The sequence below is a fragment of the Equus quagga genome, chromosome 1 (assembly GCF_021613505.1).
Source record: "Equus quagga isolate Etosha38 chromosome 1, UCLA_HA_Equagga_1.0, whole genome shotgun sequence".
Taxonomy (NCBI): domain Eukaryota; kingdom Metazoa; phylum Chordata; class Mammalia; order Perissodactyla; family Equidae; genus Equus; species Equus quagga.
This window is the reverse complement of record NC_060267.1, coordinates 103,198,394-103,223,891: the sequence shown is the minus strand read 5'-3', so window position 1 is coordinate 103,223,891 and position 25,498 is coordinate 103,198,394. Positions and strand designations below refer to the sequence as shown.

Sequence of the window (25,498 nt, the reverse complement as noted above, 5' to 3'; positions counted from 1 at the left end):
TCCACTCCCTAGATCCTGGCAGGGCTGCCCTCTTCCATCACTGAGTTCCCAGTTCAAACTTCACCTTCTCAGAGAAGCCTTCCCAGGCTGCTCTAGATAACAGAGTATTGGGAGCAGGTCACGATCTGAATTTTTCTTATTGTTATTTGTTTCATTACCTGTTTGTGGGGCCTCCTGCCCCCACAGAATGACACTTCCTGCCAGCAGGGCTTGATCCTTCTTGTCCACTGTGTGCCCTAGAACCAAGCACTTTGTTTGGAACCTGCTCGATACACATTTGTGGCTAGATTGTGGTCATCATGCCAGGCACACCCAGCTACCCCACTTCATTCTGGGAGGTATCATCATGCTCCTGTTACAGGTTGGGGGAGCCTGTCAGTGTCAAGCCTCTTTTTGCCCCCAGAGCTCATCCTGCTGTCCCAGGACTGGCCCTCATGTGGTTACCTGTCACAGAACATCCAAGGTCCCCTGTTCCACCCCAGCCTGACCAGATGTCCCCAGACATACCCCGTGTGCAGTGTCCAACAGTCCTGTTTCCAGGGTCCACCTCCCCTTACACTGAGTCCCCAGGAGGCTGGGGCCACACCCACCTTGCTCACTGCAGTGAGCCAGCGCACAGCACGGAGCTTGGCACGCAGTCTACCTCCTGGCTGCAGAGCCATGCTTCCGAGCCCTGAGAGCCTCTGTCCCATCCCTGCTTTAGTCACCCTCTCCCTGGGCCCCTCCTCCATCCATATTTGGTGGCATCTGACCCACCTTTCTGTCCCCAAGATCTGCCTGAGGCACTGCCTACTGCCCACTGCCCTCTGGATGAAGCCAGGTTCCTCAGCTTGGCATCAAGACCCATCAGAGCTGGCCCCAACCCATGCGTGGCCACACCACAGATGGGCCTCAGGCCTCTGCCCGGCCTCTGTCTTCAGTCTGTGCCGTCTTCCCCACTTGGCAACCTGGCAAAGTGCTCCCGTCCCTCAGAGACCCAGACCCTGACACCTCCCCCAGGCAGGCAGCCTCCCCTCCCAGGCCCAGGATCTGTCCTTCTCACATCAGAGTCCTCCTCAGCCTAAGCTCCTCCTTTCTTGATCTTTGTGTCCCCAGGGGCCTGCACATAAATGTTTGATGAACCGGTGACTTCCAATTCAATGCACCAAGTGCTAATTGAGCTCCTGAGCTATGCCAGGCTGTGTGTCTCGCACAGGGAATGCCAAAGTTGGCAGCATACGGCCCCTGCCCTTATGTGAAGCTCATAATCTGGCGAGATGGGCTAGTGTCAGTGTCCAGTGACTGGATGAGCCAGGAGGAGACTGAGGTGGGGACGGAATAGGTAAAGGGCTGAGTGAGGGGAGGAGAGCCTCTGCCCTCCGGAAGCTCCTGGTCCTGTCGAGAGGAAGATGTCAGCTCGTACTAAGCCGGAGGGAAGTGGGCCTGGAGTCAGAGGTCGTGATGCCAGGCCAAGACCACCAGGCTGAGGTGGGCAGAGATTCCTGGAGGACAGAAGAGTTGGGGGCCGGCCTCCTGCCCTTTCCCAGGGTCCCCAACGCCTCCCCTCCCTGACCCTAGGCTTCTACCTAGAGTGACCTTGGCCCCTCTCGGAAGCCAATTAGGCCCCAGTTACAGCAGCGGTGATTAATATGATTAATAACGCCCCCAATCTCCCAGGTGCTGATTCAGCCAGGAGCTTAGGGAGGGGAGGTCACTTTATAAGGCCCTGGGGGGGGTCAGAGCCTGGAGTCGTCCAGCCTGAGCCCTGGGTGGCCGAGCTCAGGCCTCAGCAGTATTCTTGGGTCGGAGCCGCCCACGGGGCAGCCACAAGGGCCGCAGCCATGAACGGGACGGAGGGCCCGAACTTCTACGTGCCCTTCTCCAACAAGACGGGCGTGGTGCGCAGCCCCTTCGAGTACCCGCAGTACTACCTGGCCGAGCCGTGGCAGTTCTCCATGCTGGCCGCCTACATGTTCCTGCTGATTGTGCTCGGTTTCCCCATCAACTTCCTCACTCTCTACGTCACGGTCCAGCACAAAAAGCTGCGCACGCCTCTCAACTACATCCTGCTCAACCTGGCTGTGGCCGACCTCTTCATGGTCTTCGGCGGCTTCACCACCACCCTCTACACCTCTCTGCACGGATACTTTGTCTTCGGGCCCACGGGATGCAATGTGGAGGGCTTCTTTGCCACTCTGGGCGGTATGAGCTGGGATGTGGGTGGGCGGGGGCACAGGAGCTGGGGGCGTGGAGGCATCTGGGGACAACCCTAAGCTTGGGCTGGCGGCTGAGAGACATTCTCCGCTCTGCAACATCCAAAGCCCTCACTTAATCAATGAACACCCTTGGTGACGATAAGCTTGGCTGCGTTTGTTGAGGGCAGGCACTGGACACTGTTTATCTCACTCGGAGGGGTGCCATTGTCCTGCTTTCCAGCAGGAAGCAGGTTGAGAGAAGTCAAGGATCTTGTCGGGGTCGCATCGTGGCGGGGGGCAGAGCCGAGTTTCCAGCCCACATCTCTGTGGCCCCTAAGGCCATATTCTGTTTCCCTGGGAGCAGCTGAGCTGGATCAGACCCACACTGGGCACTGGGGATGAAGGTGGACAAGACAGATCCCTGCGCGCAGAGCTCCAGGCTGGGGTGGGTCACAGATCCTCAGTCCTTCAGTCACTGGACTTTGCCTGTGCGGCCAGGTGATGGGCTCAGTCCCTCCCCCCAGCATCTATCTGACTCCCTTCCCAGCCCACCTCCAGTTTTTCTGCCATGCTTGAATGCTTTTTGTGTTGAGGAGCTCATCCCCTTCTAAGAAAGCCCTTCCAAAGGGAGGCACTAGACCTGTGTGGTGGTCTGTAACTTTGAAAGATGCTTTCAAGTATTTTCTTTGATTGGAAAACTAATGGGGCTGCTTCAGAGATAACAGATCCCATTTAGCAGATGAGAAAACTGAGGCATGGAGAAGCAAGAGACTCATTTAGGGATGTGGCAGGGCAGTGACCAGAGCTTAGATCTCCCGGCTCAGATCCAGGAATGTCCTCCCCAGACACACAGCCTCTCAGGCAAGCAGGAGATGCAAGAGGTGGTGATTACAAAGCAGGGAGACGGGGAGACCCAGCACCAGGCACGAGCACTGCTCTCCTCCCTGTCTTCTCTCTCCTCACATGTCCAGGACGCTTCCTCACTCCCATTCGCAGGGAATCTTGGCCATCATGGGGTGTTTGTCACCTCAATGACCACAGGTCACCCAGTCTCAGGCCCGAAGGCAGGGATCAGAGAGGGGTGCCTCATACAGGCAGAGCCCTCTGCAGCGGCGGTCCCGGTCTACAGCTATAATCCTGGAATAACTCTCTGTAGTGTTCGCTTTCACTCTCAGAAATGTCCCAGTTTGGCTGATAAATTCTATGGCCACCACCCTCCCTCTTGAGTTTCTGGGGCGATATGCAGGACAGATGTCTGAATTCCATCATTATTTCCTCCTTCTTCCTTTGAGCAGAACATGATCCAGCTTCCTGGCTCTGGGAGAGGGTCCCACATGCCCAGGTTGTTTCATTTCCCTAGAGGGGAGAGGCTGCTGCTCCAGAGGGAGGGAAGGACTTCCAGCGCTGGCTTTCAGCTGCCTCTGCAATGCCCTTCAACAGGAACTCTGCCCCGTGCCCCGCGGAGGACACATTCTTCTGTGAAAACTCCCTACAGGGCTCCCAGTGCAATCAAGACCCTGTCATCTGATTTCCATGGCCCTCCTGAACCCGGAGCTCTGACTGAACTAAACTTCCTAGGATTCACTCTGCTCACTCCCCCTTGGCATACTGGTCCCTTTGCCCTGCACACCCGACCCTCCTCTTCTCAGTGTCCAAGGCCCTTTCACCCTAAGGCCTCGCTCCAGGCCTGCCCCAGGTTGCCTTCTCAGTTGCCCTCTCCCCATCTAGGAGGAGTGCTCCCTCCTTAGATGAGAGTGGGTTCCAGGCAGGTGGTATGTTGACCGGCAGCTGATTGCCTTGCAGGTGAAATTGCACTGTGGTCCTTAGTGGTCCTGGCCATTGAGCGGTACGTGGTGGTGTGTAAGCCCATGAGCAACTTCCGCTTCGGGGAGAACCACGCCATTATGGGCGTCGCCTTCACCTGGGTCATGGCACTGGCCTGTGCTGCACCCCCCCTCGTCGGCTGGTCCAGGTAATGGTGCTTAGCAGAAGGAAGGGGTCTCCCAGCCAGGGCTCAAACTCAGAGGTGTCTGGTTCCAGGCACTGAGCTCATATGCCCCCTGTCCCAAATGCCCACCTGGCAACTCTCCCTGGGGCAGAGCTCAGGACAGGGGAAGAGAGGATCGGACCCTAATGTTGCTAAGGGGGCTAGTCCCACCTCCTGCGTCCCCATGTCAAGGAGAATGGAAGATGCCCCAACCCTTCACCTTGGCCGTGCCCCTAATCCTCAACTAAGCCAGGGCCAGGTTCCAATCCTCTTTGGTCCAGTGCCCCATAGGCAGCTCCCTCTGACCTTGGGCCTCAGCCCCTGGGGAGGCCGAGCCTTCCTCGAACAGGTGGTGACATTGCAGCCCTTGGGAACTGGGTCCTGTCCAGCCTCCAGGCCATTGTCTCCAAATGGGGCTGAGATAAAAGATGGGGGGACAGTGGTTTGGGAAACTGAACTGGTGACTCCGTTGGTTCCTAGAGGCCTCGCGTCCCTCTGCATCCAGGAAATTCCCAATCTCTCTTCCCTTCCTCCTCTCTCACTCTTCCTGGAGTCAATTTTTTGTCCCTTGCTAAATTCAAGCCCGCTCCCTTCTGTCCTCTTTCCCTGTTCTCTCCAGTCTGGCCCAGTTACGTCCTCATAGGCACAGCCAACAGACACTCCAGGTTTTCTGAGGTCGGTCCGATACCACCATCCTCTGAAATCATTGAAATATCCTAACCACATGCCCCAGGGGCCTCTTGTTTCCAGAAACTGTGGAAAGATCCTGTAGTTACTCTATGTGCCCATCTTTGGCCTAGGAAATACTCTTCCCCTGTTGTTAGTAAGGCCCCAGTTTGTACAAACTGCCTCAAATACAGAGCTTGGGAGCTTTTCCCTTCTTCCCCACGGCCTCTGCCCAGCATAGCCTGAGGCCTGGCCTCTGGCCACTAGTGGACAGGGAGTCGGGTGAAGAAACACATGGGTCAGCAGTGCGCAGGCGGTGCAAGGTGGGAGACTGGCGGTCTCATGATAACATCACCACCAAACAAACAATGAAACAACACTGTTTTCACAAGGTACATTTGAGTCTCTTATCTCAGTGGATTTGATCCTCGCTGTCACACAGCCAAGTAGATATTTTATTTTCCCCATTTCACAGAGAGGGAAAGTGAGGCTCAGAGCAAGCAGCAGGTATGTTGCCGGAGCCAGGACTCTGGTCGGCTGTGGCTGTTCCTCAGTCTTTCACATGTGGGTCTCCCTCATGTCCCTCCTGCCCCATCCCTCACCTACCCTCAGGTACATCCCAGAGGGCATGCAGTGCTCATGCGGGATTGACTACTACACTCTCAAGCCAGAGGTCAACAATGAATCCTTCGTCATCTATATGTTCGTGGTCCACTTCACCATCCCCTTGATCATCATCTTCTTCTGCTACGGGCAGCTGGTCTTCACAGTCAAGGAGGTACGGTCCTATGCTGGGTGCTGGGGACATAGGCATTAATTGGGTCGAGCCCAACCCCCATCCCAAAGGAGCCGCAGTCTGGACACCAGGCCCTGTGTCCCTACAGGCAGCTGCCCAGCAACAGGAGTCAGCCACCACCCAGAAGGCCGAGAAGGAGGTCACGCGCATGGTCATCATCATGGTCATTGCTTTCCTGATCTGCTGGGTGCCCTATGCCAGTGTGGCATTCTACATCTTCACTCACCAGGGCTCCAACTTTGGCCCCATCTTCATGACCCTCCCGGCCTTCTTTGCCAAGAGCGCCGCCATCTACAACCCCGTCATCTATATCATGATGAACAAGCAGGTGCCTGCTGGTGGGGTGGAGGGTCCAGGTCCCCCAGGCCACAGGCACTGCCCGCAGAAGACGAGCCACCTCCTCCACTGGGCCTCTGCTGTCCCACCTGTAAAATCTAGTGGAGGAGTTGGTCTCTATCGGGGCATCAGAGTCCTCTGGGAGAAATGCAGATTCCCGGGCCCTCCCTGGACCGGCTGAATTAGAAACTCAGGGTGGTCTCAGGAACCTGCACTTCTGACCAGCCTTGCAGGGGACTCTGACTCTGGCTCATGTATGAGAAGTGCCAGTCCCCATGGTTCTGGAGGCCACTTTAGAAGTGAAATGGTCAAAGTCCCAAGTCTGAGAACAGGATATTGCCAGTCTCCACAAAGCTGAACAAGGAGCGAAAAAGTCTTGTTTTGGGGATGAATGGATAGTGTGGTCCTTTAACATACACCAGTGGTTTCTCTGCAGAATCCATGATCCAGCAGGGAAAACACGGTCTCTGGAGTCAGGCATGTTGGGTTCAAACCCCAGCTCTGCTGTTTTCCAGCTGTATGACCTTCGTCTTCAGTTTCTTCATCCATAGAATGGGCAAAATCCCAAACTCTTGGATTCAATGAGATCATTTACAGATAGCCCGTGGCACACAGAGGGCATCATGGAATGTCAGCCGCTTTGGTTTTGGTCCCTGGCACTTCTGGGGTGGGGTCAAGTATGCTTAGCAAGTTCCCTCCAGGGAGCCAGATCTGAGAGGGGAGTGGAGGCTCTGAGGGCCAGAAATGAGGCAGGGTCGGAGGCAGACCTTGCCAACCACGAGAGTTGCTGTGCACACTCTGGTGGCCCCTGCCACTGACCCATGCCCCTTGCCTTCCAGTTCCGGAACTGCATGATCACCACCCTCTGCTGCGGCAAGAACCCGCTGGGTGACGACGAGGCCTCCACCACTGCCTCCAAGACGGAGACCAGCCAGGTGGCACCAGCCTAAGGCCTGCCAAGGACTCTGTGGCCACTCTAGGAGCCTCCCATCCCCCACACCCACCCACAGCCACTGCCGCCCCACCAGGAGCCATGCCTGTCGGAACCAGGTCCCATAGGCTCCCTGAATTTAAACAAATAATAATAATAATAATTAATGAGAGAAAAATGAGGCTCCCCTCTTGGCCGGGACGGCCCAATCTGGAGCCCTGAGTTCCCAGGGGCCAGTGGGATCTGTACCCCTCTTCCCCCCAGCTCATCTCTCAGGAACACAGAACTGTTGCTCTCTGGGAAAGTGTCCCAGCTTAGGGATAAGTGTCTAGCGCAGACTGGGGCACACAGTAGTGCTTAATAACTGCTAGATGGATGAGGGAAGGGATGAATGGAGGCATGAATGAAGGGATGAATGGGCAGGGAGAGCGTACCTGTCCTCTCAAACCCACCTTCCCAGCAGCGGCTCATCCTCCACTGCTGACCCTGAGCAATCGGCTCCCTCCTGAGGCCTCACCTTCTTCCCCTATAAAATAGATATCCCGGATCCCCAGCCCTGCCGACACATGGCTGCTGTGAAGATCAAGTGAGGGTGTGTGTGTGTGTGTGTAAGCACTTTGTAAGTGGTAAGGAGCTGTACAGACTGTAGTTAACGTTATGAATAATATCAAAGTTAATTAGTTACTATGATCATCTCCTCTTGATAGCGACCATTTTGAGATTAGGCAATGCTCCAAGCATCCAGCCTCAGCAGCATTTTAAAAGTTAGCCAGGCGTCAAGGCCAGACCAGGGCTGGGGTTGGGCTGCAGGAAGGGACAGTGGAAGGAAGGCAGAAGACAGTCATCAGGTCTGAAAACACAACACCAGGGCACTGGAGTCTGGGGTCAAAGCCCCGCCCTGGAGCCCCCTCTTCCCAATGCAGCCTTTAAAGAGACAGGCCTTTCTCTCAGCTTCTGGAAACCGCTCCCTCTCCTGCCCAGCACCTGGGCCACAGCATCTCTGAGCCAGTATACAGCTTCTAGAAGCCATGCTCATCTGCCTACATTTAATGAAGAGCTGAATCCCTAATGTCGCCCTTGTCTCGAAGAGCTTAGAAACAAAGAGTGGGAAACAAAGAATGTTCACAGGTCCCCGAGTCCAGCTCCCTCGCTGAGCCTGTCTTCAGTGGCTGCAGTCCATTCTCCTGTCTGGAACTCGGGGGCGTCAGAATTGAGCTGCCACAGTAACTGCCCCCTCCTTCGCCACAGCACCAAAGCCAGAAGCTCCATCCCTCCCAGCTCTGCCTGAGACTAAGGCAAATTGGGGCATTAAAAGCTCAGCTCCTAGACCTGGTGTTAATGGTGGCGGTTTTTGTCATTCTCAAGCTCTTTATCCACAGGATGGATTGAAACCGGCCAGCATCCACCTTGTCTCTGACGCTGGGATGCCTGGTGTGAACGACTGGCAGACCCCCTGGGGATGTGGGATAAAGGGAGCAAGCTTGGGAATGGGAAAAGCCCCAACTTTGGAGTCACAGAGATCCAGGTGACCTGTGAAACTGCAAGCAAGCTTTGTCACCTCTCTGAGCCTCCTTATCTGCAGAAGAGCATGTTTTTAACTTGATTGAGGTCACATTGGTTTATAACGTTATATAAATTTCAGGTGTGCATCATTATATTTCAGCTTCTGTATAGACTGCATTGTGTTCACCACCAAAGTCTAGTTTCCATCCTTCGCCATACGTGTGTGCCCTTTACCCCTCCACCCTCCCCCACCCCTTCCTCTCTGGTAACCACCAATCTGTTCTCCTTATCTATCTGTTTGTTTGTTTAACTTCCACAGATGAGTGAGGTCATATGGTATTTGCTTTCCTCTGTCTGATTTATTTTTCTTAGCCTAATATCCTCAAGGTCCATCCATGTTGTTGCAAAAGGCATGATTTTGTCTTTTTTATGGCTGAGTAGGAATACCATTGCGTATATGTATCACATCTTCTTAATCCATTCATCTATTGATGGGCACTTAGGTTGCTTCCAAGTCTTGGCTATTGTGAATAATGCTGCAATGAACATAGGGGTGCATGTATCTTTTTGAATTAGTGTTTTCATGTTCTTTGGATAAATCCCCAGCAGAGGAATAGTTGGATCATATGGTATCTGACCTTGAAGGGATTAGATGAGATGGCAGACTTTCTGTGGTCAGCCCACTTCCTGCAACACAGCAGATGATGGGAGACTATTGGCATTACCCGGGCCTTGGCTCAGAGCTGGCCTTACTGGGGACACCAACTGCAAGGGGAACAGGGTGGAGATATAGCTCCCAAGAGTTAATCCCATCCTCCAAGGTGGGAAGGGGTGACAGGAGCCTGAGCTGGAAGATCCCCGGTGCCATAGTGGGGCTAGGGCAGGTAATAGCTGGAATCTCCATCTATTGCCCCTCTTTGCTTTGTCTCCCCGGGTGATGTCAGTCAGGACTCCTTTGGCTGCAAGTGACAGGACATCCAACTCAATAGGGCTGAACCAAAAGGAAGAAATTATTGGTTCCCCTAAACAAAAAGCCCAGGGCTTCAGGCACAGCTGGATGCAGGTGTTCAGAGGATGTGATCAGGTTTCTTCATCTCCCCTTCTGGCTGTGTGCTGGCTTCTTGTGCTGGCTTCCTCTGTGCTGGCTTCTTGCACAGGCCAACTATCCCCAAGAGGTGGCAGAAATGGCCACCAGCAGCTCCAGGCTCAGCAAGCTGTGCAGAAAATTGGCTTCTCTTTGCTGACATTTCCAGCAAAGGTCCCAGGTAGGGTTCTCATTGGCCAGGCTGGGTCACCTGATTGCCCCTGCAGCACAAGTAGAGTTAACCCCATATAAACCAAATGGTCTGTGGGTGGGGACAGGAAGAGCCCAGGGGAAACCCAGGGGTGATGTTACCAGGAGGAGGGCCGGAGGCCAGGTGGGCCGAACAGCGGTGACCCAGAGGGGATGGACTCTGTCTAAGTCGGTGATGTCTGGCTAGACCAGGCTCCCTCCCACGCAGGGAGAGGAGGGAGAAGATCCCCATGCTGGCCCCGCAGGTCTCAGCCTCCATTTCAGAGGCCGTGTTGGGCCAGGCACGGCAGTGGGAAGCACAGTGGTACTGCAGCTGCCCTGCTGGCAGACAGCCCTGACCCCAGACTCCCCCACCCCAGTCCACTTATTCTGCAGAGTGGTACGTTTGTCTCAGCCTCGCATCCAGAGAAAACATTTACTCTAAAACCAGAACGTTCTCTGGTTTTCCTGGAAGAGAGTAATTAAAGATACTTCCTTAATTACAATTGATTTGACAGCCACTGATGGGGCACTGGCCACGTATAAAGGCGAAGAGCTGCTGACTCAGGCCGAGGAGAGGGTGTCGCCCACCTCATCTCCAGGCTGCGACAGGCGGCAGGTTTGTGGAATGCCTGTCGTGGACAGTCATGTCTCCGCTCAACCCCATCTAGAGAAGCGGCCCCTAGGCCAGGATGCGCTGGGGACTCAGAGGTGGATTGGAGGGAGCAAGTCTCTGGGTTGGGACCTGGCCAGCCTCAGGGTCACAGAGCTCTCTCACCCCGATCTCGCCTCTCAGAGGAGAGAGCATGACTCCCTCGACACTGAGTCAGCAGGGACTGATGGCAGTCTGCCCCCAGCCCCCAGGTAGAGACGCACACTCACGGCACCCCACAGTGTCCCCAGCGAGACAGCGGGTGCCCTTCCCAGCTGTGCGACTTCAGGCCAAGTCCCTGAATTTTACTGGGCCTCAGGCCCCTCAGCTTTAAAGGGGCGAATCATCCCAGTTGGTGGAATTGTCTACAGGGACTAATGAGGTTATTGACACAAAAGCCACAGTGCACAGCAGGCCTTCAATAAATATGAGTTCCCTTCCCAGAGACATGAGCCAGATTCAGAGGAGCAGCCCCTGGTGTGGGAGACAAGCACATAAAGAGATGGATATAATAGAGGGATCTCAGGAAAGGGGGGAACAAGTGCCAGCTGTCCCCAATATTCATTCCCTTTCTTTCTTTTAGCAATATCACCCAAGTTCTAGCTGGGCGCCTAGCCACCTGGCACGAGACTGCGTCTCCCAGCTTCCTTTGCACCTGCAGTGACATGACATTAAGGTCTGGCCAACAGAGTATAATCTAAAGTGATATACGCAGTCTCTAGGTTATGCATTTCAGAGAATGGAGGTGTCCTCCACTTCCTCTCTTCTTTTCTTCCTGATGGCTGGAATGTAGTCATGATGACCAGAACAGCAGCAGCCATCTTGGATCATGAGGTAAAACCTGTGGGCAGAAAACGGCAGAGCATCAAGAAAGAAGGAGCCATGCTGCCTAACCAGCCCTGTGCAACTTCTACTTGAAGAGTTTCATGAGAGAATGATCTCCTGCGTTCTTGTTTAAGCCATTGTGATTTTGGAGTTGTAGTTTCTTAACTAACACAGAGGGCTTCCAGGTTGCAGCCCACAGTGTGGACTTAGGAAGATCTAAGCCCAGGTCCTAAGTGTATATATAAAATAGCGAATAGGAAATATTTACATGGATATTGAACATCTATTACTATTTCTGCCCTGCCCTCTATGCATTTATTGACCTAAAGTCACAAATGTCCTGATGCCACAGGGGCTAGAGTGACACAAAACAGACACCTTGTAACTGCTTCCAAAAGTTCAGAAGATAAGAAAGCTCACGTGCAGGAGGAGCCCATTCAATGTCCCAAGACGGTAAAAAAGTTTCTATGAGAACCTGAGCTCCACACAGGCCTCAGGAAAGGTCGCAGAGGGGCAGCAAGCAGGGGTCCCCCAGCAGCCGGAGCCTCCCACGGCCACCTCGCTGTGAAGAGGCAGCCCTCCTGAGGAAGTCTTAGGTCAGGCAGCACATTGCAGAACTTCTTCCGTCCTAAAGCAAAGCTCTATGCTGGCACAGCCCGGGAACAGGCTGTGGATGAAGCTCGTGGGGATGTTTGCGTCGCCGAGTCTTTCTCAAGTTCTCAGTCTTGGAAATGCCCCACGAATGTGATCAAAATTGCTGCCCCCGTTTGCACCAGCTTCTCTGTGCCTCGTTGCTCATCTCGTCTCCTGCTCTAGCGTGCTTCCCGCAGATGGTTCTCAGGCTCCCTCCGCTCAGCCAGGCTGGGCTCTGGCCCTGCTTCCACAGCGATTCCACAGTTGAGCACCTACTGTGTGCCAGGCACCATGCTGGACACTAGGGACATCACCCGGAATAGGACAGACACGGCCCTCCTCCCACCCTGCAGAGCTCAAAGGCTAGTGTGGGAGACAGGGGAGGCAGAGTTGTAGCTAGAGTGCTGGAGGCTCCCAGACAGCAAGTCCAGGGGCTGCTGGCAACCAGAGGAGGGGTCCCTAACCTTCCATGGGTCAGGGAGGGCTTCTCCCAGGAAGTGACATCTACATTGGGGCCAAAAAGATAAGTGGGCAACAGTCCGGAGAAGGTAGGTGGGTAAGTCTAGGCAGAGTGTATCAGGTAGCTTACACTGCATGGCAAACAACCCCAAGACTGCGTGGCTCAAACCAACACACTGTGTATTGCTGCTCATGACTCTGTGGGTCAGCCAGGCAGTTCTGCTGGTCTGGACTGAGCTTGGTTGAGCTCCGCTGGGTTCATTCAAATATCTGTGGTCAGTTGGAGCTTTGGCTGGGTTGGCAAGCTGTGGCTGGGTGACAGGGGTGACTGGGCCATGGGCCTCTCAGCATCTGCTGGTTGGCCAGGGCTTATTCACATTGGGTGGGGACTGGCCTAACATCACTTCTGCCACATTCTGTTGGTCAAAGCAAGTCACAAGGCCAGCTCAGATTCAAGGAGTGTGGGCGGAGCTGCAATGTCACATTGCAAATGGGCATGATAAGGGCAGGAGTGAAAAATTGGGGTATTCTTTTTTTAAAGATTGGCACCTGAGCTAACATCTGTTGCCAATCCTCTTTTCTTCTTCCTTCTTCTTCTTCTTCTCCCCAAAGCCCCGCAGCACATAGTTGTATATTAGTTGTGAGTGCCTCTGGTTGTGCTATGTGGGATGACACCTCAGCATGGCCTGATGAGCGGTGCCATGTCTGCGCCCAGGATCCGCACCAGTGAAACCCAGGGCCGCCGGAGTGGAACGCATGAAATTAACTGCTTGGCCACGGGGCCACCCCTGGGGTATTTTTGCATCAACCTAACACACACACACACAGAGGAAACACAAAGGGGAAGCCCAGATCTCAGCACAAGCCCATTCCAAGAGCTACAGTGTGGTTGGACTGTGGGATTCCAGGGATGAGGAGGCTCCATAAGCCAGACTGAAGAGGTCAAACTTTCACCGATGGGCAGTGGGAGCTACGAAGGGTGCCAGGCAGGGGAACGATATCTGATTTCACTCTAGAGCACTCTGACGGTCCCCGCCTCCCTTAGTCCAGACCTCTGGCGACAGAGAGTCCCCCGGGAAAATTCTGACAATGAAGAGACTACATAGCAAAAAATGCAAGCCTGTTTTAAACCCATCCCCTCCAAATCCTACATCCTCCTCGGAGGCAACCACTGCTATTACCTTGGTATGAATCCTTTCAGACCTTCTTCCGTGCCTTCACTTACACACAGACACGCACACACAAGTTCTGTCTTCTTAGAAGGGGAGCATATTCCACACGTGCGTTCTGGTTCATTCACTTTCACTGCTGTGTACTATTCCACCATATGAATAGACCGCAGTTTATTTGTCCACTCTCCTCTCGAAGGGCATTTGGGTTGTTTTGAATCTTTGCTAAGAGTGCGATAAGTGTCCTTGTGTATGACTGTAGGAGTTCCTCTCAGATTTATACTAGAGTGACAAGAGGGGGATGTGGCATCTTTAGTTGTATTAGACGTCACTGAATTCCTTAACAAAGTCACTACTGACTTAGCTCCCAGCAGTAACACATTTCTTCATGCTGTGGACACGCGGCATTGATAGACGTTTGAATATTCGTCATTCTACCGGGTGTGAGCTACGACCTCACCCTTGTTGTAACGCCCCTCGTCATTTTAAATGGCTGCAGAGCACCGTGAGGCAGTAATTTAGCCAGGCCCCATGTGATTGACTTGGAAGTCAATTCTTTTTTTTCTCTTCCAGATAATACAGCAATGATTTCTTTTCCAACTAATGCCCTTCTAGGACAGACAGTGGAGTTGCTGGGCTCAAAGGAATATCTTTCCACAGGAGGCTGTGCCCCCGTCTACCCCCTGGTGGGGGCAGTGAGGGCCTCTGCATCCAGCTCCTGCACCCTTGCCAACAGTTTGTCTTCAGTGTTTGTCATTTTGATGGAAAATGGTATCTTATCATTGTTTCAATTTGCATTGCCCTGAATGCCAAGGAGGTGGAGGATATTCTCCTGTGTCAGCCGACCTGTCTGTTGAATTGCTTAGCTACATTTTTTGCCCATTTTCCCAATGCATGTCGTCCTTATTTATGGAGACTTTTGCAAAGCAATTTTATTTTAAAATTGCTCTTTCATGACTTAAAGATTCCTTTCTTAAAAAACAAAACAAAAGGAGGGCCACAGGTTGACCAGGGGGTGTCTGCTCCAGGCAAACCCCACTGGGAGGCCTCCAACTGCTACTTCTCGAGCAAGTGAGGCCAGCAGTGCCTGGGAACAGGAGCGGCTGCTAGGGCAGTGGGCCTGGAGAGCTGCGTGGCTGCCTCCACAGCCCAGGTGTGCCCAATGTTCCGTCAGCATCTCCAGCGCCCGGTGAGCAGAGGGCACAGAAGGGATCGAGCATCTCAGCTCCCATCATTTTGTCGTGGGGGCTGAGAACCAGAGAAGTCAAGCAACTCATCCAAGGTCACACAGGAGGGTTGGCTGAGTTGGGGTGCCAGCGCACAAGGCAGGGCTGTGGTGCCCCATCCCAGCCCTCCCGCCCCAGTCATCAGCTCAGAGCCTCCCAGCCCAATCAAGGTCTAATTGGAGTGGTGGGGGCCGGGCTGCTGGTATATAAGACGGGCAGGCAGGCCTGGCAGCCTCACACCTGGAGGCAGCCAGCTACCAGCATCTGTGTCTGCGCCTGCCTGTGCGATGGCTCCCGGGAGCATTGCCTCCAGCGACACCTCGACCTCCGTGACCTCCACGACCTCCACGGTGGGGTTGCCCGGGTCGTCTGGGACTGAAAAGCCAGGTGAGCAAGGGGAGGCAGCTCCTCCCTCACCGCTGCGAGCCCTGTCCTCTCCCACCGGCTGCCTGGCTCCAGCACCCAGCCTGGACTGTTGGGTTCCACTGCCCACCTGACAGAAGAGCTGTCGCCAGAGGCAGCAGGGGCCAGGTAGGGCCCGGGGGTGCTGAGGCCAGCCCAGCTCAGGGAAAGAGGGCAGAGCAGGGCCTCCCCAGCTGGAGCCCATTTCCTGTGGGGGAGGGCTCGCACTGGCAGCAGCTGTGGGGCAGCTGGTTGGAGGGACCGCCAGCGTTTGATGCAGGGCTGGGCTTTGGATCTAGGGCTGCATCCCAATTTTCAATCAACAAACGGTGCCTCGGGATTTCTCTGGACATAAAGTCCACTGAAGCAAATAGACCCAGTTCATTCCCTCCAGGAGCTCCCAGCCTGACGGGCAAGCGTGCCTCATTAACAGATGCCATTTGACAATGTGGCACATGCTTTAATGGCGGGAACCCAGAGGGTTGTAGGAGCTCAGAGGAGTTGCCTAACCCACTCTGGGGGGTCAGGGAAGGCTTCCTGGAGGAAGTGACCCCTGAAGGAGGGATAAGCCTCACCCAGGGGACAGAGGGTGGGGCAGGGAAAGTGTTCTGTGTATTTGCAAAGCCTCCTGGGGCATGCCAGGGCTGGGGGGCCGGGGCAGGGGGGCGGGGGGAGATTCCAGGTGCCTCAGGGGCACAGGACGGAGTTGCTCGCTCTGGCCTGGGAAGTCAGGGCAGGTGACCAAATCACGTGCTGTTTGGGCCTTGAAGGATGAGAGCTGCCTGAGTGACCATGGAGGAGAAAGGCCCCCCATGCAGAGGGAACAGCAGAGGCAAAGGCCCAGAGGCGAGAGTGCTGGTGGAGCCTGTGGGGAGGTGCCAGTCCTCCTGGCTTGGGGCAGAGGGGGAGAACAACGCTGAGACAGAACAAGGCCAGCCTGGGCCTCCGAGGCCATGAGTGGTGAGGCTTGTCAGCCCATCCACTGGAGGCAGGGGAGGTGAGGGTGGGAGAGGAGTGAGGAAAGAGGATTGGAAGGGGAGAGAGGCAGCAGGGCAGAGGCTGGGCCCTGGGGCCAGAGAGGAGAGGCCCGGCCCCCTGGAAGGGGCAGAGTGGGTGTAATGGGGGAGGGGAGGGGAGGGCCAGGACAGCCCCTGGGCTCATGCTAGGGTGGCTGGGTTAGGCATGGGGGCAGGCGCCGTCACCAGGAGAGAGAAGATGGAGGGCAAGTTCGGGGGAGGCGGGAGTTCTGTTCTGGGCGTCCCGGGGTACAGTGGACGTTGAGTAACTGCCAAATGAGCTGAGTCCAGCTGGAGGGACAGGGGAGGGAGGAGTCTTGGGGGTCTCCCTGAGACAGGGCGTGGTTTGGGGGAGACAGGGGAGGGGCCGTCACTCCAGGCCAGGCCCGAGGGCCCCTCCGGAAACCCTCTAACACTGCAGCTGGGAGGGCTCAGACCTCCTTAGAGGACCCCGTCCCCACTGGACAGATGGGAAGACTGAGGCCCCCTGAAATCCTGGGGGGACTGAGCCGGGACTCCACCCATTCACAGGCTTTGGCCCCAAAGTGAATATTCCCAGATGCTGGGCTCCTCCTGGCCAGGAGGCCATAGGGGTTGGATTAGACTAAGTCTCTTCACAATTTGTGCTCGCGATCTAGAGTTTTGGGGTGGGTTTTTTTCCCCTACTTTAAAATGTGTTTTAAAAAAAATATTTTAGCCAATTGATTTCTTTATTGAGTCTTTAAGTTTTGCAAATTGATCAGAAATCAACGTTTCTAATCACCACATTTAAATCAGGTTTCATATTTAAACCACTTTTGTGCACCTTAGGGTGACTGACAGTGTCGCATGCTTCCTCCCTCCCCACCCCTCGATCCTATTCTCTTTTCCAACCTTTTTTTATAACACCTTATTGAGATATAATTCACACGCATACAGTTCACCCATTTAAAGCGTACAATGGCTTTTAATGTATTCACAGTTGTGTATCCATCTTCACAGTCAATTTTAGATTATTTATGTCACCTCAAAAAGAAGTCCTGCACCCATCAGCAGTCACCCTCCATCACCCCCTACCCCCAGCCCCTGGCGACCACTAATCTACTTTCTGTCTTCTATAATTTGCCCATTCGGGACATTTCATATAAATTAAATCACACAATATGTGATTTTTTTGTGACTGTCTTCTTTCACTGAACGTAATGTTTTCAAGGAACTACTTCATTCCTTCTTTTGTCTGGATGATATTCCATTTTAGGTCTACACCACATTTTGTTTACCCATTCATTAATTTATGGACATTTGGGTTGTTTCTGCTTTTTGGCTATTATAAATAATGCTGCTGTGAACATTTTGTGTACAAACATTTTTGTGGACATATATTTTCATTTCTCTTGGGTGTAGACCTTGGAGTGGAATTCTTTTGTAATGTTATTATGAAAACTTTCAAATGGATACTAAAGTAGACTGATGGGTATAGGGAGCCGCACCCACCCACCCCCGCCCCGAGCACCCATCGGCCAACTTCAACAGTTATCAGCCTGTGGCTACTCTTATTTCATCTACTGGGTTATTTCGAAGCAAATGCCAGACTTATCATCTCATCTGTAAATAGTCCATTATTTATCTTTAAAAAATAAGAACCTCTTACAAAATAATTACAATACCATTAGCATCCCTGAAAAAACTGGTATCATCCTTAATATCATCAAATATTTCCAGTGCTCATATTTATCTAGCTGACTTTTCTTTTCCAGTTGGATCATTTCACTGGCGTTCTGAGTTTGAGCAAGGACCCCACGCTGCGTTTGGTTGAAAGCTCCCTTCAGTGTCTTTCATCTCTGGCCCCCCACTTTTTTTCCTCCTCGGGTTCTTGTAGAAGCCGGGCTGTGTGCCCCACAGAGTTCCTCGTGGTCAGGAGTTAGCCAATCCGGCCCGGTGGCCCCTCACAGAGGCCCTGGATTTCCTGTGAACTGGTGTTAGGTTTAGACAACTGACCTGATTTAGGTTTGTTTTTTAGAAGGACTATTTAGTTTTTTCAGTGAGCCTTTATGGAGTGTGTGGCATGTGCCCTGCCCCTGGGCTGCTCCCAGGCCTGTGGCCAGAGGCACCAGCGGGGTGGACTCGATCCCCCGACCCCTTGCCCACTAGCCCCGGGCCTGGCTGGTGCCTGTGCGTGCTTCACTGGGCGTGTTGCGGTCCATCAGGCCTGAGGGTGGTCTGGGCTCTGGGTGATGTCCTGCTGTCTGTCCGCAGGCACAAGCCACAGCAGTGTCCGAGCGCCACGCCGCCACCCTCCCGTGCTGCACATGGTGCTGGAGGCGCTGCAGGCAGGGGAGCAGCGCCGGGGCACCTCAGTAGCGGCCATCAAGGTTTATATCCTGAACAAGTACCCTGCCATGGATGTCATACGGCTCAAGTACCTGCTGAAGCAGGCCCTGGCCACAGGCATGCACCGTGGCCTCCTGGCCAGGCCCACCAACTCCAAGGCCAGGGGGGCCACCGGCAGCTTCAAGGTGAGCCTGCCTGGGGCGAGGGGGTAAGGGGACAGCCACAGGGTGAGAAACATTTAGCCTCAGGGTTCGAGCTGCCGGTCCAGCTCTCCTCCTGGCCTCTGTGTGCTGTTTCCCTGCTGGAAGGCCTTTCTCCTATTTTTCCCTCTTGTTCCTCTGGTGTCTTCTCGGAAACACCCTGTCCTCCGGGAAGGCTGGCGTGTGTGCTCCGTCTGGGCCCCCACACAGCCCTGGGCACCCTGCTGTGTCCACCTTCCTCGCCATGGGGTGTTCAGTACCCAGGGACTGTCTCACTTGTGTTCACTTCTGGGTCCTTGGCATCCACAGCCCCTTCCTGGAATTCCTCACCACGGATGAGGCTGACCCAACCTGGGGCTCTGGAAGGTCAGAGTTGGGGTTTGCTCCCCATGTTCTCTGGCTCCAAACCTGGGGTCCCCAAACCAAGGCTGGCACTCCCCCTGAGCTATCACGTCCTCCTCTCTCAAAGAGGAGGGTCCCAGAGGGGACCTGTCCAGGGTCACCCACTGCTGAGGGCAGATTTGGCACAAAATCAAGCCCCAGCATCACGACTGCCAGCTGCCACCTGAGAAATCTCAGGGACCCAGACATGGAGGTCTGTCTGTCATTGCCATGCCTCAGCATGTAACAGTTGCTCTGACAGTTGCCATGGAACACTGTGGAACAATCTCAACTACCATGTTCCAGTCCCTGTGGTAACTGGGTGGCTAAACACAGGAAGTCCCACCCTCACAGAACTGGGGGTGGGTCAGAGCTTGGATACAAGCCATGGCAAGCCCAGGTGCATGAGGTGAGGAGAAGGAGAGCAAGAGATGGGCACGTGTGGCTGAGTGAGGCTGCAGAGCCTGGGACATCACGGAGTTAGGAATGCGTGTGTGTGGGAGTAGGGGTCATTTCTGGTCTTGGCGGATAATGGTGAGTCATGAGGGCCCAGGGGCAGGGAGAGCAACGTCATCAGAGCCGGGATCTAGAAGAGCAGGAACCATCTGTTTGTCAGGGGACCTCATATCCCCCTGCCACTCACACCTCCCTGATGGCCCCACTGTAAAGATGGGGAGACTGAGGCCAGTGGGGAAGAGAAGACTCGGCCAAGTCACAGAGCTGGGGAGGCCGAAAGGAAGTTGTGAACTCTGAGCTATCTGAGCTCGAAGTCCTTATTCTGCTGGGCGTAGAGGGAGAGGAAGGCATGGAGAAGTAGAGGTGTGAAATGGGGCGGGGCCTTGGGGGAGAAGGAGGAGGAGTCAGAGCTGCAGTCCGTGGGAAGGCTTGGGGTAGAGTCCAAGGAAATTCATGCAGGACCGGAGTCGGGGCTCCCAGTGTACAGGACTTGTTCCCAGAAGCCTGGTTTTGAGGCCTCCAGACATGGGGGTGGGGAGAGCGTGGTTGTGCCCTCATGAAGCAGACACCAGCGCAGGGAGGGAGGAGAACCTTGGGCGAGTCTTGGAGACTCAGGTCCCCCAGCTCCTGAATGGCGACACCCCTCCCTGGCAGCACGATACAGGACAGCGTGGGTTACGGCTTTGGGCATTTAGGAGGGGTCATGTGTCTTCTCCCAGGCCCTTGACCACATTCTTTGCCCCCTCTTTTGGAATGGGGCCTTCTTCTCTGAACCTGATGTAGAGTGTAGGGGCTTGAGACACCCAGAACTTCTGCTCCCAATCTCACCCCTTTCTCTCCTTCGCCAGTTAGTTCCCAAGCACAAAAGGAAAATCCAATCCAAGAAGACATCCACCACGACGGCCCCCAGGAGACCCGGTGAGGCCAAGGGGAAGGGCCCCAAGAAACCGAGTGAGGCAAAGAAGGACCCTCCCAATGCAGGTGAGATGAAGAAGGGACCCAGGAGGCCAGGAGAGGTGATGACGGCTTCCCTCAAACCAGGTGCAGCCGAGAAGAAGGCCCCCAAGAAAGGCAGCCGGACCAAGGACCAAGAGTCAAGACTCGGCGAGGCCAGGAAGGCCCCCAGCCAGCCAGACAAGGCCACACGGGCCCCTCCTAGTGCCAGCGGGCCCGGCAGGAAGTCAAAGGTCAAAGGCGGAAGGAGCAGCCAAGGTAGGTGTCTGAAAGGGGTGAGAGGAGGGCATGGAATGTGTTCTGGCAGCCTCTGGCCAGAGGCGGGATGGAGGGCCAGCTCTGGGAGGGGTGTCCTTATCTAGGCTTGACCTGAGACCTCAGGGGAACAGGTTGGGGTGGGCACGGGAACCCGGAGAGAGAAGGAGCCTGCTGTCTCTGAGAAGGGTCAAGGGAGACTTCCTGGAGGAGGCATCCCAGGCAGGAGAATAGCCCGTGCAAAGGCCTGGAGTTAGGAAGAAGGGGGAGCTTTGGAGGAGGTGCGAACAGTTCTGTGTGCGGTATGGGAGGGGGATGCGGGAGGGGGCTGTGAAAGGCAGTAGGGAATCTGGACATTATCTGGAAGACGATGAGGAGCCATGGAAGGACTCTGAACAAGACACAGCTAGGGTCCAAGGTATTTTTTAAAATGTATCCCAGCTGCTGTGTGGAAGGCAGCAAAGACTAGAGGCTGATAAACTCTTAGGGGCCTTTGGTGTGGGCAGGCACGGAGCAGGGGGTCCTCCCGGTGCTTTGTTTGGAGTGAGGGATGGTCATGCACAGTCCAGTTAATCCTCCAATGATCCTATGAGAGAGATGCTGTTATGCCCATTTTGCAGACTAGGACATCTAGGCTCAGAGCAACTAAACAACTTTCTCCAGGTAACACAGCCTGTAAGTGTCAGAGTGAGAACTGGGGCCCGGGCAGGACTGGGCTCCGGGGCCCCTGAACCTGCCTGCCCACCAGCAGCTCCTCCTGAAAGGGTCATTCCCATACGCCCTCCCCCACCTGCCAGCAGATGCTGAGGCCCACAGGAGAACGAAAGCTGGGAGTCAGAGTTCAAAACCCACGGTCACTAAGGTAGGTGCCTGCGGGATGTCTGGTTGGGGCCTCCACCCTGAACGGGCCGGAGCTCGGGCGTCCCGCACCAGCCCCGGGAAGGGCCAGCGGGAAGTAGGCAATTAGTTTTCCTACAAAGCACAGTTCACTTTCTTCTCTCCGGCCTTCCATAACCCTGAGGCTCGCCATCCCCATTTTACATGTAGATTGTGGCTTAGAGAGGTGGAGGTCACTTGTCCAGAGCCACCCAGGGGTTTCCACCCTACTCTCGTGGGCTCCCAGCTGTGTGCCCAGCCCTGCCAGCTCTGTCACCTGGCTCCTGGTCTGCTTTCTCACAGGGCAAGAGTGCTACTGCTTCCCCAGCCAGAAAGAAGGTGGGGAACAAGGTCCCCAAGGAGGCCACTGCCCAGGGAGCCAGGGAGGGGCCAAAAGTTAGGGCCACCGCTCCTTCTAAGGGCAGTGGGTCCAAGACGATGCCTGCACCACTGGCCGGGAAGACAGAGGCGCCCAAGGACCCGAGAAGGCCTTGCACGTCCACCAAGGCCTCAACGTCCAACGTGGCCAGTAAGAAGCCAGAGCCGAGAGCAAGAGGCGGGGTGGAAAGAGACTGAGAGACTGCTCGACTTTTTATTCTTTGAAAAACCGTTGCTATTTATTTCACTGTATCTTATTTATCAATAAAGTTTTTTTTTTTCCCTCCACAAATTGGTTGGGAGGAGGCTAAGGTCCAGGGATTTGGCCCTCCAGAGCCAGGGCCCGGATAGGAGCTCCTGCCCTGGGGAAGATAGACTGTACAATGTAAAGGCCTGGTGTAGGATCCACGGGCATGTAGGGGACAGAGGAGCACAGGCGGGGTTTAACCCAGCCTGAGATCTGGGACTGCTTCCTGGAGGAGGCGGCTTTTGGTCTTAAAAGATGAGCAAGAGTTGCCAGACAGATGAGGAGAAAGACATTGCAGGCAGAGGGCCCACTGTGTGGGGTGGGACTGGATGGTGTGATGGATGGAGGGATTTGTGGCTCTGAGAGGAGCATGGGGTGAAGGGTGGCATGAGCCACTGGGCCTTCGGGTATGGGGCAGGAAGGTGTGCAGGGGAAGACTAGAGAAGGCAGACTTTCCCTTGGGGGCAGTGGGGAGCCAGGGAGTGTTATAGGCAGGGGAGAGACTGATGTGGTGTGTGTTTAGAAAGAGTCCTCCAGCTGCGAAGACGAGGATTGGAGGAGCTGAGAGGAGTCAGAGATCATCCACAATGGTTACTGGGCATGACTGCTCAGTACTCAACACAAGGAGGAGAAAGTGCCAAGGTCCTGAGGTGAAAACGTGCTTGACAGGCTCATGGGGCTGCAGGGAGGCCCATGTGTCTAAAGCTCAGTGAAGGACAGTAGCAGGAGACAAGGGCGGGTGCTCCTAAAGCATCTCTGACACTCTTCCCATGGAGAGGAGGAGTCTCAGTCCCTGTCCCTTGAATCTGGGCTCTGTGATTGCTTGGCCAACAGAATACAGTGGAAATGACATTATGACAGTTTCCAGGCCCAGGCCTTCGGAGACTGGCATCTGCTACTTCTTGTGTGGGTTTTCTTGATACTTGCCCTTAGAACTCAGCCACCACGCTGTGGGGAAGCCCAAGCAGCCGGTGGCAAGGAACCGAAGCACCCCAATTTCCAGCCCCAGCTAAGCTCCCTGACCAGCCGGCACCAATTTTCCAGCCTTAGGAGTGTGCCATCTTGCAACTGGATCTTCTAGCCCTGGTTGAGCTGCCCCAGCTGACACTACTTGGAATAGGGACAAGCCTTCTCTGCCAAGCCCTTCCCCAACTGCATGTGCATGAGCAGCATAAAGGATCGCCATCTTAGGCCACTGAGTATCGGGGTGGTTTTTCCTGCAGCAGTAGATAACCTCAACAAGGGCTGCAGGGTAGACAGGCTAGACCCTGACGGGCCTTGTAAACCAGGGAAGGGACTTAGGGTTTTGTCTTGTGATAAGGAGCTGGTAGAGGATAGCAAGCAGCAAAGTGGCTGCAGGGAGACACGGGCAGCAGTAGGAGGCCGGCGAGGAGGCCCTTGCAAGGGTCTGGGGGAGGGTGGCCATGGGGGAGGGATTAGAAACGGTGGACTCTGGGCAGATGTTGAAGCAGGGCCGATGGGATTTGCGGAGGCATTGGACGTAGAAAGGGGTCAGTGATGAGTCCACAGTGTTGAGTACACAGCTAGGTGAATACTTGGCGACCATTTCCTGGCGTGAGGACTCAGCTCCGTCAGGAGGCACCCAAGAGATGGTTCAGCTGAGCGGTGACAGCTGAGCCAGGGAGGGGGCAGAGAAGAAGGGGTCAATTTGAAGGGAGTCAGGGGTAAACTGGACTGGAGTTGGAAAGGCGCCAGACGGGGCACAAAGGGAAACTGAGGCAGGCCGACATGGAGCATCCGACTGTTCCTTTCCTGCCCCTCCTCCCTCAGTCCCACCCTCTCCCCCGCCAAGTCCCACATGAGGCTTTGTGTAGCTGTGCTGACAGCTTCCCTGGGGTATCTGTAATGTGGCTGCCAGCAGGGCCCCAAGGGGCACCGTGAGCAGATGGCGGGGGGCTGGGCTGGCGCTTCCTGCAGAGGGTCTGTTTCTGCCTCTGCTCCTTTCACGGCTTGGCTGGGGGCTGTGGGAGGCACCCTGGGCAGGCTCTCGGGGCTATCACTGGGCATCTCACCCCACGAGCCGGGGCGGGCCAGGCCCCCCGACCCAGCAGAGGCCGCACAGCATCTAGCACCGTGAGACTCGTGCCAGCCTCCTCCCCTGCTCGAGGACACGATGCCAAAGTCTCCACTTCCTGTGACCCTCAGACAGAGCAAAGGGACACCCATAGCTGCAAGGCAAGTCTTCAGGGCCCCCGACGGGGACTGTGGGTGGTTCACAGAAGTTGGCCACCTTCTGCACTAAGAAATGACCTCAGAAACGAGAGATTTCCTCCCTTTGCAAAATGCACTTCTAACTTCAAGAAGGAATTGCATGTTAATCAGGCATTAAAACCGGCTGTGGAATATTTAATGACATAGAAAGATGTTACTGACATATTGTTGCATGGGGGGAAAGGCAGGTGACAAAATGGTGTGTACACCCCGCTCCCGATTTTTCTTCTCAGCCCCCACCCAGGCACGCGGGCACGCCATCTGAGACGGCGTTCTCGGGGACTCGCCAGGGGTGCTGAGGGTGGCTTTCATTTCCTTCAATGCTTTTTGTACTTCCTGACATTTCTGCAGGAAACATGTATTCATTCTAGAATCACACCGAAAAGAAAAAAAATCCCCATCAAACGTGTCAATAACTTAAATTAGAAAATCTGCTGCTTAATAAAAAGGGATCAGTGCTCAGAATAGAAAATTTGACAAGACAAAGACTCTCTCCACCCAGAAGCCGCTACAGGACAAGGCTATTTTTAAAAGCTTAAAATTGTTTACTTTTCTCTTCTCACTTTTCTGTTCTCATTAATTCTAGAACTGGTATTTGTGGGATTTTGTTTAAATTGTATGAATTTCTCTGTCCTAGTTCTTGCTTTTGATAAATGTATGTGCACTTATTTTTCCTGCATAAAAGGAAAGAACTAACTTGAGTTGCTTCTATTTTGGAAATGGCTCTCCACGACCTTTTCCGGGGGGTCGGGGAGGAATCTCACCCCGGCTCAGGCCCACAGCCAGCTGGGTGGGCTGGGGGGGGGGGGCGGGTCTCTGTGGTATTTGCTGACCCCAGGTCAGGTTAACCCTCCTCCTGGGCCATGGTGAGGAACAGCCTGCCCCACTGGGCACAGCCCACGGTGACATCGGCCTTGGGGAAACGGCCTGTTTCCTCCTCTGAAAAAATGGGGTTAATGATACATATTTTTCAAGATTGATGAGAAATTCAGGGTGAATGTGTAAACATCAGCTCTCTTTTGTGGGGAGTCACCTTGGACCTCCCCAAACATTTTGGGGGCTGCCGTGGAGACTGGCCTGGAGGAAGCATGGAATGGGAATGAGGGGCCTGTGCAACCTGCCTTCTGTCCCCACTTGGCCGTTCCTTGGCTGTGTGACCTG

At 54.6% G+C, this 25,498-nt stretch overlaps 2 protein-coding genes across 8 annotated transcripts in view; both read left to right on the top strand.

Moving 5' to 3' along the window:
- The window catches only part of IFT122 (intraflagellar transport 122), an 88,024-nt gene extending 79,557 nt beyond the window's left edge, over positions 1-8,467 (top strand). For 3 of the 7 annotated variants that reach the window (XM_046668325.1, XM_046668364.1, XM_046668354.1), the window contains 5 exons: positions 2,013-2,181; positions 3,978-4,146; positions 5,440-5,605; positions 5,712-5,951; positions 6,799-8,465. In XM_046668325.1, the coding sequence (XP_046524281.1) occupies positions 2,013-2,181; positions 3,978-4,146; positions 5,440-5,605; positions 5,712-5,951; positions 6,799-6,909 (855 nt within the window). In that variant the 3' untranslated portion in view covers positions 6,910-8,465. Of the gene's footprint in view, positions 1-2,012; positions 2,182-3,977; positions 4,147-5,439; positions 5,606-5,711; positions 5,952-6,798 lie in introns of those variants that run through there. The other 4 variants (XM_046668346.1, XM_046668333.1, XM_046668340.1 and 1 more) reach the window with 4 other exon arrangements.
- Positions 8,468-14,917: 6,450 nt separating this feature from the next.
- LOC124251113 (histone H1.8) lies at positions 14,918-22,056 on the top strand. Its single transcript, XM_046683652.1, has 5 exons — positions 14,918-15,017; positions 18,284-18,543; positions 20,244-20,607; positions 21,402-21,466; positions 21,784-22,056. Exons 1-5 carry the CDS (start codon positions 14,918-14,920, stop codon positions 22,054-22,056), a joined length of 1,062 nt encoding a protein of 353 aa, XP_046539608.1.
- The last annotated feature ends 3,442 nt before the right edge of the window (positions 22,057-25,498 follow it).